General features: G+C 36.1%; 1 protein-coding gene across 9 annotated transcripts in view; it reads left to right on the top strand.

Annotated features, from left to right (window-relative positions):
• Nucleotides 1-18947, top strand: part of ZDHHC21 (zinc finger DHHC-type palmitoyltransferase 21) — a 69634-nt gene that overhangs the window by 24451 nt on the left and 26236 nt on the right. For all 9 annotated transcript variants that reach the window (XM_045470457.1, XM_045470453.1, XM_045470451.1 and 6 more), the window contains 2 exons: nt 103-214; nt 3047-3185. In XM_045470457.1, the coding sequence (XP_045326413.1) occupies nt 103-214; nt 3047-3185 (251 nt within the window). The remainder of the gene's footprint in view (nt 1-102; nt 215-3046; nt 3186-18947) is intronic.

The following is an 18947-nucleotide window of genomic DNA, read 5'->3' as shown; positions in this document are numbered from 1 at the left end:
AGAGAGAGGGAGGACTTTCTATAAACTCTTCTAAACTGTTGTTGCTAAATTTCAGCAGTACTCTTTTGCCTTTAGTAAATGGATTTTAATTTCCTTCTCTAGAACGGGAGTTCTGGGAATTATGTAACAAATGTAATTTGATGAGACCAAAGCGATCCCATCACTGTAGCCGCTGCGGCCACTGCGTGAGGAGAATGGATCATCACTGTCCGTGGTAAGAAGTGGATAATTTACTTTTAGGAAGAAAAAGGAAAGAGATGGTGAAAAATAAATCATAGGACTTAGCATATTTAAACAAAAGTTATATTAAAGTTATGCAGTTAAACAAAAGTTATTAAAGTTATGCAGTTTTTAAAAAAAACCCTTTAGTGAGGATAATAAGGATACCCTTTTCTATCAGGTTCTGTCAACTCTCAAAGTCATTTTTGCACATTTTGCACATTTTGCACATTACACGCATGCTGGATATGTACAAGTGGTAGTTCACTGCTTCTGCTGAACTGCCAACATTTTTGGTCAATAGGGGGCTCTCTTGTAATATTTTAAAAAACGGTTCAGTTGAGAACTAGCGTTTTGAAAACAAATGCTGTGAGAATTCTGCATTGTATCTCATTTCAAAGCTGTCACAAAAATCTGTGAGCAAGATATTGTATTTAATTCTGTTTTCCTAGCATGGGATCTCTGTATAAATATTTAAACTAGTATAGCGTAGCACTTTGTAAATATATCTAAATACATATATATTTATGTTTGTACACTCATACATGCATATATACAAAGTTAACTGCACAATGGGCTTTTGAAATTTATAACTGCATTTATCTATAGTTGACTTAAGGGTGGAGTTTAGCTTTGACAATGCTGATCAATTTAGAGTTCCCCATATTTTTTGATAACTTACTTTGGTAGCATCATTTAAGGTTGGTTACCAAGCTTTTAGTGAAAATTTGATTTTTACTATAAATCTATTATTTAAATAGAAAGTATTTCCTGAGATCAGGAAAAAAATAAAAGCATTTTTTAAAAAAGCATTTTAGATAGAAGCACTTGGTTACTATATAAAAAGGCTTAAAATTGTCTGATTCCATTAACGGGATAGTGTAGTATATTAATATATAGTTGATGTTTAAAAAATATGCTTTGAATTTAAACAGATTAATTCTCAAGTGAATTTCTAAACCTCAGTGATCTGTTTACAACTATAATAGTAATAGACTAAAAAGAAAAGGCTAGGTAAAACATGTATTATTGGGTAAGTGGTAATCACACTGAAAAACTCAACTGAATACCCTTTTTTAGACTACTGTTTCTGATTAACTAATTAAATATGTAATACATGTTCAAATTACAGTTGGATATCAGTCCTTCCTTTGAAAGGAATGCATTATTTTAAGCTTTAAAATAATCAACCAGGAGATGTTTTGGTCCTGTAGAGATTAGCGATATTCCTTATTTTAAGGAATAAAGATTAACTTGGTGACAAAAAAAATGTGCTATTAACCTAAATTTTGAGATTGGGGTGAGCTGTCTGTCTGTCGGTTTCTTCTGTGGTTTTCGTCAGCTTCTCAGAGTCCTGGTGGGAAGAAGAGTGGAAGTAGAAAGAGTTGGAGGTAGGAAAGGAGGGTAGACCAGTGGCTTTAAAAAGACTGAGGGACTTTCCTGATTGAATTCCTTAGTAGAGCATTGCTGAGATAGTCAGAGGGTAAGGGCAGTGGACAGTGTAAATTGGAAGCAAAGAGAATTTTTGAGATTTTCAGAAACTGCATTATCGTAACTGCCTAAGAGCTTTAGATTTGGAGGTCGGTTCTCAGGTCACCTTGAGATTTTCTGTTTCAGGCTCTGATTACTCTTTCTGAATAGCTTGTTACTGAAAGGACTCTTACATATAGACTGAGTACCTTAGTGTTTCTTAAAGCTCTCTGGTTAAGAAGAATGCCATCATCATAGCAGTTATGTCTTAAATTTGGAAAGGACGAGGAGAATGGGGTGAGCAGAAGTCATGGAAGCAACAGCTGGTGAAGAGTGTGTTTGAGATCACACACGAGCACGCTTCCCGCTTGCGAAAGAAAGCCCTGCTTGCGAGTAGCAAAACCCAGGCATTCTCGTGTTTACAAAGCCTGAGATCTTAAGTTTAGGAAATGCTTCTGCAGGTTTTCCATTTCATTCTATGTCTGATTTTAAAAAGTAGTTTCAGTGATACACCTTTAAAACAACAATTTGTTAGGAACTGAACCTGTTGTATCTCCCCCCCACCCCCCAAACAATGGCAGTATAATGCTATAGTGAAATGAAAACATTTGTAAAAGTAAATTATAGTTCTGGACTAGGGTTTTCTGCTGGAATTGTAAAATATTTTGAAAATTGGGGTATGATAAATAAATTTGGAACAATAAAATATTGAGTTTGCATTAGCCTTGAAAATGTTAGGATGATGATAACGTTAATTGTTTTTCCTGGTTATGGTTCACTATTGTCCTGGTGGAAGTGTAGCTCTGAGAATTTGTAAATACTTTTGGATATGTGTTTATTTCCAGCAACTAAGGGTGGATTTTAAAAGTAAGAAAAATTGCGAATGCTTAGCAGTAATGTCAAAGCATCAGGTTTTAAGTTCTTTTGCTTCCAATCGTTCGAATTGCTCTCCACAGCTGGAATGCTGGAATGGAAGAGCGATATATAGAAGGCTCTTGTTTTCTTGGCTACTGTCTCTTCCTCTGGCAAGTGTCTTAACTCCTTTGTTCCTGCTCCCCTATCAGTGAAACGGGGAGACTGCCATCTGCTCTTCCTGCCACACTGGGTGGTTGTGACTTGAAGGCAGATCATCTCCACGGACTTCCTTTTTGTCAAGTAGAAAGTGCTTTACAAATGTGAGGAGGCATATCTGTAGTGTAGCTTTTCCTATGCACAGTTTGCTTTTAGGTTTAGGTGATAGCATATCTCCGGGAAGTCAAGCATAATATGAAGTTGTTTGTGTTTATTTTTACCAGCCCCAAGATTAACATTTTATTAAAGTTGAAAATATTGTTTCTGTTTTCATTTTTTTCTTCAGGATTAACAATTGTGTTGGCGAAGATAATCATTGGCTTTTTCTGCAGTTGTGTTTCTACACAGAACTTCTTACTTCCTACGCACTGATGTTTTCTTTCTGCCACTATTATTACTTTCTTCCACTAAAAAAGCGTAACTTGGTAAGAAATGTTCATGTTCACTGATGTTAGAACAGCTGTAGCATACAGTTATTAACATGTGGTTCCTTTAAGTGCAGAGGATTGGAAACAAAAAACAACAAAAATATACACCAAACTTGGTGAATTTGAGAATGTATTGGGGTTGAGAAAGTGGACTCTAATCTGACATTCCCTTTTAACCAAATCCATTTATGATTATTTATTAGTGTTGAGTGACTTTCTTTAAAAAGCAACATACGAGGTCTTTCAATATGTATGTTTTGGTTTAAGAATATCTACGATAATGAGGGAGAAAGTGAAAAATGTTAACTTCTCATTTCTTTTCAGGAATAAAAACAGACTTCAATTTTTTAAAGTTTCTCAAGGGAATGTTAAGTTTTTGAGAAAAAGGACCTTTTTTCCCTTTGACTTTAAACAATTATGATGAGAATTTGCAAGGTTCTTTAAAAAGTTATTGTCGTATATACCATCGGAAGGAGTGCTTTTCCCACTGTATACAGGAATAACACTAGATCTTAGTAAGACTTGCCCCAAATAGTGCTACTAGGGGTGGTTGGCAGCAACAAGTTTTAAGTACTTGACCAAGTACCAACACCATGCAGTGGGCATGTTGTTCCAATTCTCACTTTAATGCACAAAACAAGCACATGAGGTGGGTACAGTTTCCCCCAGTTTTGTAGAGGAGCAAACAGACTAATAGAGATTAATTAAGTAGTTACTGAAGGCACAAAGCTAGTAAGTGAGTATTCAGCTGGTTTTAGTTGTAGAACTGGGATTTGAATCTGATCTTGTGTTTTTGAATCTTACCCTCTGTGTTTTGTGTATACGGTTGGTATTGAAGCCTGATCTTGTGCATAATTTGGGCTTGGATTGTGTTTTGAAATTGTGTGTGTGTGTGTGTGTGTGAGAGAGAGAGGGAGACACACACACACACACACACACACACACACACACACAGACGAGACCGAGAAAGAGGCAGACAGGTAGACAACACAGAACGACAGCATGCACAAGGGTGTGGGTGCACATGCACACGTGAAGAAGGAAGGTAGGGTAGAAGAAAGAGGAGAAAGACTACAGTCCTTGATGGAGAAGGGGAATTTTTCTTTCCTGTTCATGTCATTTCATACTGCTTGAATCTTCTGTATTAAATAATAACAATTTTAGTGGTGGTACATTTAATTAAGTTTTAGAATAAGGGAGTAGGAGGTCTCTCTAAAGAATAAGGTCTTTAAGTTCTGCGTATTTAGATAATTTTAGTATAGATGATCATTTTGTATAATTAAAAGGATATTTGCTATTGTTGCTTGGCTGTGTATGTTAGCGGGGCCTTGTGATTATGTGTATTTCCTATAGATTGAGCAACTAAAATTAGATACTAACTGAAAAAAGTTCAAAAGGGAGAACTTTATGGGTGTTTGACTTTTTCACACTGAGAATTTAGTGCATGCCAGTACTGTAGTTTTAGACATGTTTCATCTTATTTATAGATTGATTTCTGGTATAATTGGCATTATAGTTAGACTATGTAAAAGGTTGAACGTATTCCTCCAAGAGTGACCTATCTCAAATAATTGAGCCTCGTAAGAAAAGCATTAAAATAAAATTTCCCAGTGAGGGGCGCCTGGGTGGCTCAGTCGATTAAGCATCTGACTTCAGCTCAGGTCATGATCTTGGGGTTCATGAGTTCAAGCTCCGCAGCAGGCTCTGTGCTGACAGCTCAGAGCCTAGAGCCTGCCTCAGGATCCTGTGTCTCCCTCTCTCTCTGCCCCACTCCCGCTTACACTCTGTCTCTCTTTCTCTCTCAAAAATAAACAAACATTAAAAAGAATTTTGTTTTCGTTTCTCAGTGAGATTAGGGTCATACTTTTTTAAAGAGAGATAAAATTTAGTGGCGTTAATGAAAACCCAATAGGGGGTTTGCATTGTAGGAAAGTGGAGGGGATTGGCAAACTATGGACCTTGAGTTAAATTTGACCCTTCACCTGTTTTTATTAATAACGTTTTACTGAAACACACCTATTTACATTTGTTTCCATATTGTCTACATTTGCTTTTGGGCTACAACAGCAGAGTTGAGTAGTTGTGACAGAGACATTTGGCCCAAAAAACCTGAAATGTTAACTCTTTGGCGCTTTATATTGAGTTTGCCAACCCCTGGTAGTAGAATGATCTTGGCTTTGTGAGCAGACACACTTAAGATCAAAGCCTGGCTTTTCTTACTTTATGTATAACCTTTGACACCATGTTTAGCTTTTCTGAATTGCAGTGTTCTCTTCTGGAAAATGTGAATAATAAAAGAGATTAAATGAGATAACACATGTGAAAGTACGATATATAATAGACATTCAGTTTATGTTATGTTTGACTTTATAAAAGCTCTCAAAAAGAGGGAACAGCTTTTCTTTGGCCTGTTAAATTTTATGAAAATGTTACAGACCATTTAACAGTATTACTGGGAGACCAATGATAGACTAAAGAAATTTCGATAATCAAGAATATAATGGTGGGGCGCCTGGGTGGCGCAGTCCGTTGAGCGTCCGACTTCAGCCAGGTCACGATCTCGCGGTCCGTGAGTTCGAGCCCCGCGTCGGGCTCTGGGCTGATGGCTCAGAGCCTGGAGCCTGTTTCCGATTCTGTGTCTCCCTCTCTCTCTGCCCCTCCCCCGTTCATGCTCTGTCTCTCTCTGTCCCAAAAATAAATAAATGTTAAAAAAAAAAAAAAAAGAATATAATGGTAATGTTTAACTGAAGGATTAAGACATTCGAAATTACAAACTGATGTCCCTCTCCAAATGAAAGGTAGAAACTTTGGAAAATTTCTGCCAATTAGAGAAAGAATCACTTTTTTAAATGGGAAAACTGGTTGTAGGCGTTAATATTTGAATCCTTAGATATATATAAATATTATATGTTACATGATCTTATTAAATAAATATTTAAATGCATACTGAATGTTGACAGAAGACCAGCAGAATAGTAAATGTTTGTTAGGAGATACAAAATGTAGGAAGAAAGAAAAAGTGCAGAGAAGCTGAGTTAATGTAGAAGATTAGAGGTGTGGTTTCATTCTTTGCATGTGGCTGTCCAGTTTTCCCAGCACCGTTTACTGAAGAGCTAGTCCTTTCCCCATTGACTATTCTTGGCCCCTTTGTCAAAAATTAATTGACCATATATGCATGGGTTTATTTCTCGGTTCTCTGTTTTGTTCCATTGATTTATGTGTCTGTTTTTACACCAGTATCATACTGTTTTGACTACTAAGGCTTTTTAATATAGTTTAAAATCAGAAAGTGATGCCTCCAGCCTTCTTTTTCTTTCTCAGGATTGGTTATTCAGAGTTTTTTGTTATTCTGTACAAATTTTAGGATGGTTCTCTTTCTGTGAAAAAAATGCCATTGGGATTTTGGTCGGGTTTGCATTGAAATCTATACATTGCTTGGGTGGTAGACATTTTAAGAATATTTCATTCTTCCAATCCATGAGCACAGAATAGCTTTCCATTTTATTAGTGTTTTCTTCAATTTTTTTCATTGGTGTCTTGGTTTTTACTGTACACATCTTTTACTTCATTAGTTACATTTATTCCAAGGTATTTTTTGATGCAGTTATAAATGGGATTATTTTCGGGGTGCCTGGGTGGCTCAGTCGGTTAAGCGTCCGATTTCGGCTCAGGTCGTGATCTCGTGGTCCATGAGTTCGAGCCCTGCGTCAGGCTCTGTGCTGACTGCTCAGAGCCTGGAGCCTGTTTCGGATTCTGTGTCTCCCTCTCTCTCTGACCCTCCCCCATTCATGCATGCTCTGTCTCTCTCTGTCTCAAAAATAAATAAACGTTTAAAAAAAATTGTTTTAAATGGGATTATTTTCTTAAATCTCTTTCTGATAGTTATTAGTTTACAGAAACACAACCGATATTTGTATATTGACTTTGTATCCTGCGACTTTACTGAGTTCATTTAGTAGTTCTAACAGATTTTGGTGGAGTGTTTAGGTTTTTCTATATATGTCATGTCAGATGCAAAGAGAGAAAGTTTTACTTCTTTTCTAATTTGGATGCCTTTTTGTTCTTGCTTAATTGCTCTAACTTGCAGTACTAAGTTGAATAAGTGGTAACAGTGGACATCCTTGTCTTTGATCTTAGAGCAAAAGCTTTCAGCTTTTCATTATTGAATATGATGTTCCTCTGGGCTAGTCATATATGGCCTTTATTATGTTGAGATATATTCCTTCTACACCTAATTTTAAGACTTTTTATCATGAATGGATGTTGAATTTTGTAGAATGCTTTTTTTCTGCATTATTGAGATCATCGTGATTTTTTTTTTCATTCTATTAATGTGGTGTATCACGCTGTTTTGCAGATGTTGAACCATCCTTGTATTCCTGGGATAAATTCAACTTGATCATGGTGTATGATTTTTTTTAACGTATTGATGAATTCACTTTGCTTATGTTTTGTGGAGGATTTTTGCATCTATGTTCATCAGGGATTTTGTTGTGTGATTTTCTTTTTAAAAATTTTTTTTTGTTTAATGTTTGTTTATTTTTGAGAGAGAGAGACAGAAAGAGATAGATCAGGGGAGGGGGAGAGAGAGAGGAAGACACAGAATCTGAAGCAGGCTCCAGGCTGTCAGCACTGAGCCGGATGTGGGGCTGGAACTGGTGAACCACGAGATCATGACCTGGGCTGAAGTCAGGTACTTAACTGCCTGAGCCACCCAGGTGCCCCTGCTTTTCTTTTATTCTAATGTTGTCTGATTTTGGTAGCAGGTTAATGAAAGTCTTGTAGAGTGATTTTTGAAAGTATGCCCTCTTCAGGTTTTGTAATAGTTTGAGAAGGATTGCAATAGTTTGAGAATTCTTCTTTGAGTGTTTGGTAGAATTCACCAGTGAAGCTGTCTGGTCTTGGACTTTTCTTTGTTGAGTGGCTTTTGATTACTGATTCAGTTTCCTTACTAGTAATTGGTCTGTTCAGACTTTCTGTTTCTTCATGATTCAGTTCTGGTAGGTTGTATGTTTCTAGGAATTTATCTGTTTTCTTCTCGGTTGTCCCATTTATTGCTATATCATTTTTATAGTATAGTAGTCTCTTATGATTCTTATGTTTGTGTGGTGTCAGTTGTAATGGCTCCTCTTTCGTTTCTGATTTGATTTGAGCCCTCTTTTTCTTTTTTAAGTGTGTCTAGCTGAAGATTAATCCATTTTCTTTATCTTTTCAAAGAATCTGCTTTTAGTTTCCTTAATATTCTCTATTGTCTTTTTAGTCCCTATTTCATTTATTTCTGCTCTTATTTTCATGATTTCTTTCCTTCTCCTAACTTTTGGCTTAGTTTCTTCTTTTTCTAGTGCCTCGAGGTATTAAGTTGGGTGGTTTGAGATCTTTCTTTTTTCCTAATTTAGGAATTTGTTGCTGTGAACTTCTTTCAGAACTGCTTCTGCTGTGTCTCCTAAGTTGTAGTGTGTTCAATTTCTATTTTCATTTTCCTCAAGATGTTTTCTTGATTTCTGTTTTGATTTCTTCTCTGACACATTGGTTGTTCAGTAGTATGTTGTTTCATCTCCACGTATTTGTGAATTTTCCACTTTTCTTCTTGTAATTGATTTCCAGTTTCATACCACTGTGGTTGGAGAAGATGTTTGATATGATTTCAGTCAACTTTATGAAGACTTGTTTTGTGGCCTAACATGTGATCTGCCCTGGAGAATGTTCTGTTTATGTTTGAGAAGACTATATATTCTGCTGCTCTTGGGTGGGATGGTCTATAAATGTCTGTCTGCTCTAATGTGTAGTTTCAGTCCAGTGTTTTCTTAATTTCCTGTCTGGATGTTCTATCTGTTGTTGAAACTGGAGTATTGAAGTCCCTGCCATTATTGTATTGCTGCCTATTTCTCCCTTCAGGTCTGTTGATATTTGCTTTATGTATTTAGGTATTCCTATGTTGTGTGCATAAATATTTACAAATATTATATCCTGTTGTTGAATTAATCTCTTTATCATTATATTGACCTTCCTTGTCTCTTAATATAGTCTTTGGCTTAAAATCTGTTTTGTTGGATATAAAAGTATAGCTACTTCTGCTTACTTTTGGTTTCCATTTACATCAAGTATCTTTTTCCATCTCTTTACTTGCAGTCTGTGTGTCCTTAAAGCCAAAGTGAGTCACTTATAGGCACCATATTGTTGAGCTTTTTTTTTTTTTTTTTTTTTTGTGAAATCTATTCAGCCATTCTTTGTCTTTTGATTGGAGTATTTAGTCCATTTACATTTAAAGTAATTGTTAATAGGTATGCAGTTCCTTTTTCCCTATTGTTAATTGTTTTCTGTCTATTTTATAATTCCTTTGTTCCCTTCTTCTCTTGCTCTCTTTGTGATTTGACGATTTTCTGTAGTTGTGTTGTATACTGTTGTGTAGGAATTGCTCAGCTAGTTTCTGGGTTTCTTTCAAAGAGAATTGATCCATGTGTAGCAGTAGATCCAGTGTGTCTGTGAAAAGAGTTGAGTTCAGAAGCCTCACATGTCACCACCTTGGGCTGGCACTCCCTTCTTTTTTGGTCTTTATATTTCAGTTATTCTGTATTGTGCTTCACTGTCTTCTTTGCATCTTTCCTATTTGAGACTTTATGTAATTTCTTGAAACTCTGGCTTGATGTCTTTCTTAAGTTACAGACCTTTCTTTGCCTATATCACTTCAAATGTTGCTTCTGCCAAACTTTGCTTTTACGGTTCTGATTTTCTTATTTTGTGTACATGAGGTCTCACTGCACTGCATACCTTTCACAGTCTTTTCTGTATTTTATTTTTTTCTCTGTGTTTCAGATGGCTGTTTTCTACTGACCTTTATTCTGGTTTACTGATCAGCTAGCTCTTCTGCTCTGTCAAACCCCTCCACTGAGTTATTCATTCACTTAGAATTTTTCACTTTCAAAATTTTCATTGATCCCTTTTTCATAGATCACTAGTTTGGTGAAATTCTCCTATTTATCTTCTATACTTGTGCACATTTTAATTAAAGTTATTTTAATGTCTACGTCTGACAATTTCAATATTGAGATCTACTTGTGGGTCTGTTTCTGTTGACTCTTTTTTTCTGTCTCTTAGTTTCCAATTATTTGGTCCTTTCTTCTGGCATATCTGATAAATTTTGTTGGATGCCAGCCATTTTATATGACAAACTGTAGAAGATCTGTTTTATTTATTTATTTTTTCAAGATATGATTTACTTACTTTTTTTGGACAGGCAGTAAGAGAAGGCTCATCTTGGTCCAACGAAGGGTTTGTATGACAGGTATTTCTAAGACTAAATAATAGAACATTGGTCTTAATACAGCAGTTCTTTTGAAGATAACATTGCATTTATTGAGGTTTTGTAAGGATTTATTATTGCTGGGTTTGGTCTTTGCGAAGGACTAGTTTCAGTTTGCCTTCTCTCTTACGATGTAGCCCTTCATGAGTCTCAGTTGAAAACCTTAGGTGTTTACTGTGGATTGTACCTTTTCCTTGTTCTTTCCCCAAATGTTTTCCCTCACAGGTGTCATTGGCAGTAGCATTTTGTTTAAAAATTTCTTCCCAAGTGATTCTTATCAGTGTTGTCTGCGCAACTCCAGGAGATAACACTCACATCCTAGTCTATGTGAAAGGTGTCCTATGGGGTTGTACAGAACAGTGCTGCTCTAGCCGCTGTGCTCTAGCACTGTTGTACTGTAGGGAATGAGACTTGGGATGGGCTTTCAGCATAGGTAGAGATTAACCAGACGAGGACATGAAGGAAGTCCTTGTTGAATAAGGCAATAATGGAAACAATTGGTTTTAAGGTCAAGTCTGCTCTAAAATACTAATAATACTGTACAGCAAATGTTTCTAAGGCTAAATAATAGAACCTTGTTCTTGCTACAACGCTTCTTTTAATGATGACATTTATTGTATTTTTTTTTAATAAAGGTAGAAAAAATACCAGTAATTTCAGTACAAAAGTCATCATTATTATCATTGACATTAAAAAAAAAAAAATAACGTTTTGTAGTGGACCATTTTTCGGACAATGCTGCCCCATCAATTTTTTTCTAAGTTTTTGCTGTGTCTTTTTATTTTATTTTATTTATTTTTTATTTTTTTCAATATATGAAATTTATTGTCAAATTGGTTTCCATACAACACCCAGTGCTCATCCCAACAGGTGCCCTCCTCAATACCCATCACCCACCCCCCTCTCCCTCCCACCCCCCATCAACCCTCAGTTTGTTCTCAGTTTTTAAGAGTCTCTTATGCTTTGGCTCTCTCCCACGCTAACCTCTTTTTTTTTTTTTTTTCCTTCCCCTCCCCCATGTGTCTTTTTGATTTTTCTCTAAAGCAAACGAACCAAACTATATCCAGCTCTTCACTTGGTGTGTAAAGCTGGCCAGATAGTGTCAGAAACCTGGTTAATTCACATTGTGACCCTTTCAGTTATTTGAGATGTGGAATAAAAGTCCCCCAATGTCCCTAATTATCTTTGGAGCTTGTATTAATGATCACTGTGTATCGTTCTTGTGGAAATATTAGCACAATTAAGGCATGCCATAGCCTTTGACCCTGTATTCTGTCAGCCAAAGAAGTGAAAGCTTTAGTCTGTGTTCTTCTTTATACCCTTTCGGGTTGGTAGATGGCAGCATCGTATCTTTGCCAGCCAAATTCTAAAGCTGAGTGCTGGTTCTCTGGGTGGGAAAAGAAAGTGTTAAGGACTCTTCCTTCGGTTTTTGTTTCGTTTGTTTGTTTTTAAGACGAGAGTGTTTATTAATTAAACAAAAGAAGAAATGAATTGTCATTTAAACTTTGTTGTAATGGCACTCCACCTGTATTCAGTAGAAAATTGGTACATTTTGGTTAAACTCAAGGAAGAGAGCCTTGAGAGAGAAAGCATGCCGTTCACAAACTCTGGGAAGTGAAGGGCTTGGAACCCTGGTTTTCTTCCATTTCTCTTCTAGTAACCTCCTCCTGTCAAGAGAGTTCTTTCTGTGCTGGATTGTTTTAACTGCTTTGCATTTGCCCTGTTGTTTTTTTTTAGAGTACCCGTGCTTTTTGGGTTTCTTCTTAATCTTTATTTTTAAAATATCCACCTGTCATGAACTTTAAAAAATGTATATTTTTACTATGTGAAGCTTTGAGGAAATATTTCAGTATATCCTTTAATGAGGGAAGGAGGTAGTAAGAACTTAAGGAGATAATTTATTCAGCAGGAATCAATGCCCATAATAAGAATATATTTTTAAGCTGTAAATATTGATAAATATCCTAAGTTTTATGCTAAAGAAGGCCTAAGAACCTAAAATGAATTAGTATTACTATTTTCTTTGTAAATAATAGCTAAAATAATCTCAAAATACTCTGGATAGACAAAAAATACATTTATCTGGAAAAACTGCAGAAACTTAATAGGTATCTTTCTCAATAAAAGGGAATCAATTAAGCATTTTGGTTAAAATCACAGAATCCAAAATCAATGAAGATCATAAGCTTTCATCTTAAACATTTTGGACAAGTTTTTCAAATGTTAGATGTCAAATTAGTTTGACCATCATTTGCACTTATCATGCCAATATAATGTTAAATTTTACTTTTAAAACCCCTCTTGAAACTAATGTCTTACTTTAGTGATTGGGATGAAATCATTTTAAAGATTTCAAAACCTGTAGATGAGGGGAATGATTTGGCATTTTAAATGCATAAAATAGATGGATGTTAAATTGAAATTTCTGTGACCAGTGTTCATATTTGACTTTTTCACATAGTTGTTTTTAATATAAACACTTGTCATATGGCGTATTATTAAATTATAACAGTGTATTTCATTTTATTGTGTGCTAGCTTACCAAAACCAATATTAGAAAAATATAGCTTTATAATTAAATATGAAGTATCACTATACTTAGTATACTTTAAAAAATTTATTATTCGTTGATTCATAAATATATCATTAGTCATATTTTTCATGAATTTTATGTGCTGTTATTCTGGAGCTGTAAGCATTTGATTAGTGGAAAATGTCAACTCCTTTAAAATATTCCTGCGAGGGTAAATAGCATGGTTCCCATTGTACCGATAAGGTGACTGAGATTCAGAGCAGTCTGAAACTTGTCCAGTCTGAGAGTTACCACTTGGCAGGTGTGATTTCAGCCCATTTCTTGCTGTCTCTAAGTCAGTATTCTTTCCAGGTGCTATTGTACTTTTTGTATTTTTCCCTAAGGGCATTTTTTTGTCCTAACAATTTTATCGTAGCATTATTAATTTAAAAATGTACAGATTAAAAAATGCTGGAGTGTCACAAAATCTGTTCTATGGAGAAAGCTCATTGAAATCTCCTGATTGGTGACTTCATATTTCGCTGTTTCATTTTTCATTGAGATATCCTATTTTTAATAGCTTATCTAATATGAAGACTGTCAAAATAGACCTTATTAAGGCATTTTAGTGGTTTAAATATTTTTAAAAATTTGTACCTACCTGCAGTCTCTTATTGTAGGCAATACTGTCTGCCTACGTGAGAAAATCAGAGGTTGTTTTCTTTTTGAAATAAAAAATTTGTAGCTATTAGTATAGAGATTTTGCAACTAACAATTTGTGTCATAACCACGTTAGTTCTAAGGTGACATCTTTTAAATTCTTTTTAGATGAAATAGATTCACATAATTTCTAACTGGTTCCTTTATACCTATTTTTTTGCGAAGGCCCGAAACTAATCTATGAATTACATTTAAGGCTATGTATGGGTAGAGTGACTGACAGAAGGGGGAAGGAAGGGAGAGAATTTCAAAAAGTGAATGCTTCCAATATTCAGAGAAGGAAAATAAATAATGTTTAGCAGTCCAGCTAACTCTTCGAGGAAGATACATTATTATTATTCCAAGTAGCTCATATCTAGTAGCGTTGCTAGTAGGATTTGATGTCAGGTGTAACAATGCCACAGGATTATTTGCCTAGCTTTTGGCTAACAAAGAATAGAAATAGCCAGAAGATTGGATTGCAGGTAGCTTCGAATATTGGTTAATCTCTTTATAGTTTATCTTTCTATATAACCAATCTTAAAGTGTCCTGAATACTTTATTGCTGTTTAAAAAATATTTTAGAATTTGCTCCATAACCTTTGTTTTTTGATGTCTATAAAGTCATATGGTCACTTTAGAATGGATAAAATTGCTGAAATATGTATTTAACTTTTTGGATTTGGGGGAAAATAGTTGAGAATAGCCAAGAATAGTTTGGAATTCAGGATACAGTGAAATGAAAATGACTTTTAATGCTAATATAATGGTAATTGGCATTTTTGTTCATGGACCCTGAAATGGTAGTGGAGATCTCATCCCTTGGTAAATTTTTTTTTTTTTTTTAGCTTGGAAGTTATAGTGTCAGATATACAATTAGTTTATATTTGTAGGGGGAAAAGTAGACAGTTTAAGAATGCCACGTCATTCTAACAGTTGTCAGTTCTGTGTGTCAGTATATCCCTGTGCTTTTAGTGTTACGTGGAACACAGAAACCTTCTAATAAATCTTGACCTTGCCCTGCAATACCAGGTCTACTGAATATATATCCTCAGTAAATATGTTTTATACAGCTCATTATTTATGAAGATTATAGCATTTAGTAAAAGATTTAACCCTTTTTTATTTCTAAGAATGGTTCAGTCACTTTGAGTTTTTTTTTTTTTTTAATTTTTTTTTTTTTTAACGTTTATTTATTTTTGGGACAGAGAGAGACAGAGCATGAACGGGGAAGGGGCAGAGAGGGAGGGAGACACAGAATCGGAAGCAGGCTCCAGGCTCTGAGCCATCAGCCCAGAGCCCGACACGGGGCTCGAACTTGCGGACCGTGAGATCGTGACCTGAGCTGAAGTCGGACGCTTAACCGACTGAGCCACCCAGGCGCCCCCAGTCACTTTGAGTTTAAATCATCACAGCCTGGCAGCAGTTTTATTGTCTTGTTCATCTTTGAAATCGTAAGTTCAGTGGTAAATGTAGCAAGAAAATAGGGTCTCTTGTGTTGTTTTTTATTAAATTGCTCCAGTTTTTCTGGAATTTTTACTGTCAAAATATGGGAAGGCAGATAAAATGTTTTTCTAAATTATTTTACCCTCAACCATGAACCTGACAGGTACCAGTGCAGTTTGCTCCCTAACAAAACTGCAGTTATATCTATATGCAAACTTAATGTGTAATCCTGAATGCTCAGTGATAGCCATTAGTTATGTGTGAATAATGATTTTTTTCCTTTAGATATTAATTTCCATTAGGATTTAACAAAACTGGAAAGATGCATATTACTTGGGGGCTGGAGGTGAGAGAGGGATGTATAGAATAGTCCAGTAACTTCTTTGCCTGCATTTTGGAATATAATGGTAAAACTTAAGTCAAGGCTTATTCCAAAAAGTGCTGATGACCATTCAGATGTAACAGGATTTTATTTTATCCAAGAATAATTGCCACATGAACCCGACTTCAGCATGTGAAATTGGTTATGAAGCCATTTTGAAAATTCAAGTCTGTATGCTTTAGATATCTCAGTTGTGTTCTAAGCCATTTTCGTTTTTGGAAAATGGGAAAAACCAAATCCCTTCGAGCAGTATAGTGGGCGAAGGAGGGAGATTTTGTCCCCCAGAGGACATTCATTGGATAGGTCAGGAGACATTTTGGGTTGTCACAGGTTGCTTCAGGCATCTAGTGGGTGGAGGCCATAGATGCTGCTAAAACTCCTACAATGCATAGGACAGTCCCCTCTAACAAAAAGTGATTTGGCCCAAAGGAACACCTGTGCTGAGGCTGAGAAACTTTTTAGTAGGAGGAAGATCATAAATACCTCAAATATTGTTAATTTTCAGACTGGTCTCATAAAAACACAGAAAACTACTTAAAATAATAGCCTATAAATAAAAATTGCTTCCTACTGATTGATATAAAAATTTATCATTTTATAATGTAAAATTGTATCTGTAAAGCCTAGATGTTCATTTTCAAAAATTATGAAGAACACTCATTTAGTCATTTAACAGATATTTGTTGAGTGTCTTCTGTGCACACTGGTCCCTGATCTAGGCTCTGACAATGCAGCAGTGAATAAAACAAAGTTCTTGCATTAAGGAGCTTATATTCTAATTGGTGGAGCTACGCAATGAACAAATACATGCCATGCAAAATAAATATTCTGATGTATAATAAAGTTGGGTAAGGGATAGAGATTAATGATTGATAATACAGTCAGAGAAGTCCTTTCTCAATAGCGACACTTGAGCAGAGACCTGGAACGCAAGCAAGTCACTGATACTGGGAGGAAGAACATTCCAGGGAGAGGAGAGAACCATGCCAAGTCCCCCTGGGGTGGGAGCACATTTGACCTTTCCAAGGAACAGTCAGAAGGCCACTGTATCTTGAGTGGAGCCAATTGGGGAGAGGGTAGGAGGAGCCGAATTGAGAGCAGTGAGGGATGGAGTTGGATGTTGGAGGTGTTTTGTTGTCAGGATGTTTGGTGGTCGGGACTTTGGAAACTACTGAAGGGTCTTGAGCCTAGTTGCACAAAGGCGTTTACGTATTAGAAAGAAAACTGATTGCTAGGAAGAATAGATTGAGGGAGGACAAGGATAGTAGCAGGAGGACTAGTTGCGAGAAGATCGGAGTATAGTTCAAACGTGAGATGATTACAGGAGTGGTGGAACTGTTGAGAAGTGGGCCAGTATAGTTCGGTAGTTGGGTCAACAGAATGAGGCCCCACTGAGGTTGAGGATTTGTCAGCATTGACGCCTACAGGGAGTTGGGCATGAAAGATGGGAGGTGGTATTCGGAGTGTGCCGCGCTTGAATTTGCATTTATGTTACGGGTACAGTTATGGGAAAGGATGTGATGCGGATTTAATTATAGAATTTGGATTGAGACTAGATTAGGATAGAAGATAAGATTATTGGAAGAAATGAGTTCAGGGAAATCACAGACCAAATATTAGAAGACTTATGCTAGATCATAAGTGGCCGAATCTGAGTCTTGGCTTATTTTCAGATAACTTGCATCAAGAGGCGATGCCCCCACTACCTTCTAGTTTTGTTAACATTTTGAAAGTTTACATGATATCATTACAAAAGATTACCAGATAGGAATATAGGAGTATTATTTCATGTAAGTGCCCCTGTCTTCTGCCTCTGTTGGCTTTTGTGACATGTGTGTCTGTGTCTGTGTACTTGTTGCCTATGTGTTTCTTTTTCTGTGTTTATCTCTGCTATTGGATGTGTGTAACAGTCTCTGTAAGTGGTACTCTGCCTCTTCACATGTTGGGGGAGGAAATTTTGCTCTTTTGTCAGCTTTCTTCCTCATTTTCATTTATTCAATAAATACTCATTGAGTACCTGCTGTGAGCTAGAGCTGGGGTCTAGGTTCCAGGGACTCCTTATTGAACAACAAAAAGGGCAAAAGTCCCTATCCTCAAGAAATGTACATACTACTGAGAGAGGCAGGCAGTATGTAAAGAAATAGATGTATATCAGATGGAGATAAGTACTAATGGAAAAAATTAAATATATGAAGGAGATAGGGAATGCTGGGATTTTCTGTAGTTTGGGCAAGGAAAAACAAGCAAATAGGCCCTGGTAAAAAAAGCGTAGGGGTCTCTATCAAATAAGGTGATGTTTAGGGAGAGACCTGAAGACAGTGAGACAGTAAACATGGATATCTGGGGAAAGAGTTTGCCAGGAAGGACAAGTGTTAACAGCCCTGATGTGGGAGTTTGCTTGATGCGTTTGAGGAATAGCAGGGAGATCAGTCTGGTTGGATCAGAGTGAAGAAAGTGGTGGATGAGATCAGGGAGCCAGTCTGACTCGTGCTCTCTCCCTTTCCCCTTCTGTCTCCTAATATATCCTTTTCTAGAACTTACTTGACATTTTTTTGTTTCTCCTTTTACAGGCCATATGTAACCAAATTTTATTTTACATGTTGTTGTACGTATTTTAAAAGTTTTGTTTCTGTTTCTAAAATTAAGAAAGTATTTTTATAATAGTTTTACATTACGTATTTCATGATCACAACTTTCTGTATTCCAAAATACACATATAGAGGAGTACACAAAAATAAAAACATACAGCTCACTGAATTATCACAAAGCCTCTTTGAGCAATGCTTATAAGATTTGTTCTTTTTGTTACATTAGATACAGTTCATTTTCATTGCAGTGAATATCGCTATAAATATTCATGGTGCAGTTGACCCTTGAACAATACAGGGTTAGGGGAGCCCATCCCCTGCACAGTCGAAAATTCATATATAACTTTGACTCCCCCAAAACATAGCTCCTAATAGTCTACTGTTGACAGGCAGCCTTACCGATAATATAGTCGATTAACCTGTATCTTGTATATGTATTACATACTCTATTCTTACAATGAAATAAGCTAGACAAAAGAAAATATTATTAATAAAGGCCTAAGGAAAAGAAAATACATTTATAATGTAGTAAAAACAAAACCTGGGTTAAGTAGACTGGTACAGTTCAAACCAATGTTCAAGGGTCAACTGTATTTCATTTCCTATAGGACAACTTATTTGTCCATTCTATTGAAGGACATTTACGTTATTTCCAGTTTGAGGCTGTTACAAATAATGGTGCGGGAAAACATCCTTGTTCATGTCTCTTGCATGTGTGTGTCTTTCCCTTGGACTTAGGGCTAGGAGTGGTAGTGTTCAAAGGATATATCCACGGTCCTTGAAATACCGTTAAACAGTTTTCCAAAGCGGTTCTATGAATTTAAACCCCCAC

The sequence above is a fragment of the Leopardus geoffroyi genome, chromosome D4 (assembly GCF_018350155.1).
Source record: "Leopardus geoffroyi isolate Oge1 chromosome D4, O.geoffroyi_Oge1_pat1.0, whole genome shotgun sequence".
NCBI lineage: Eukaryota > Metazoa > Chordata > Mammalia > Carnivora > Felidae > Leopardus > Leopardus geoffroyi.
This window is presented reverse-complemented; position numbering and strand designations above follow the sequence as displayed.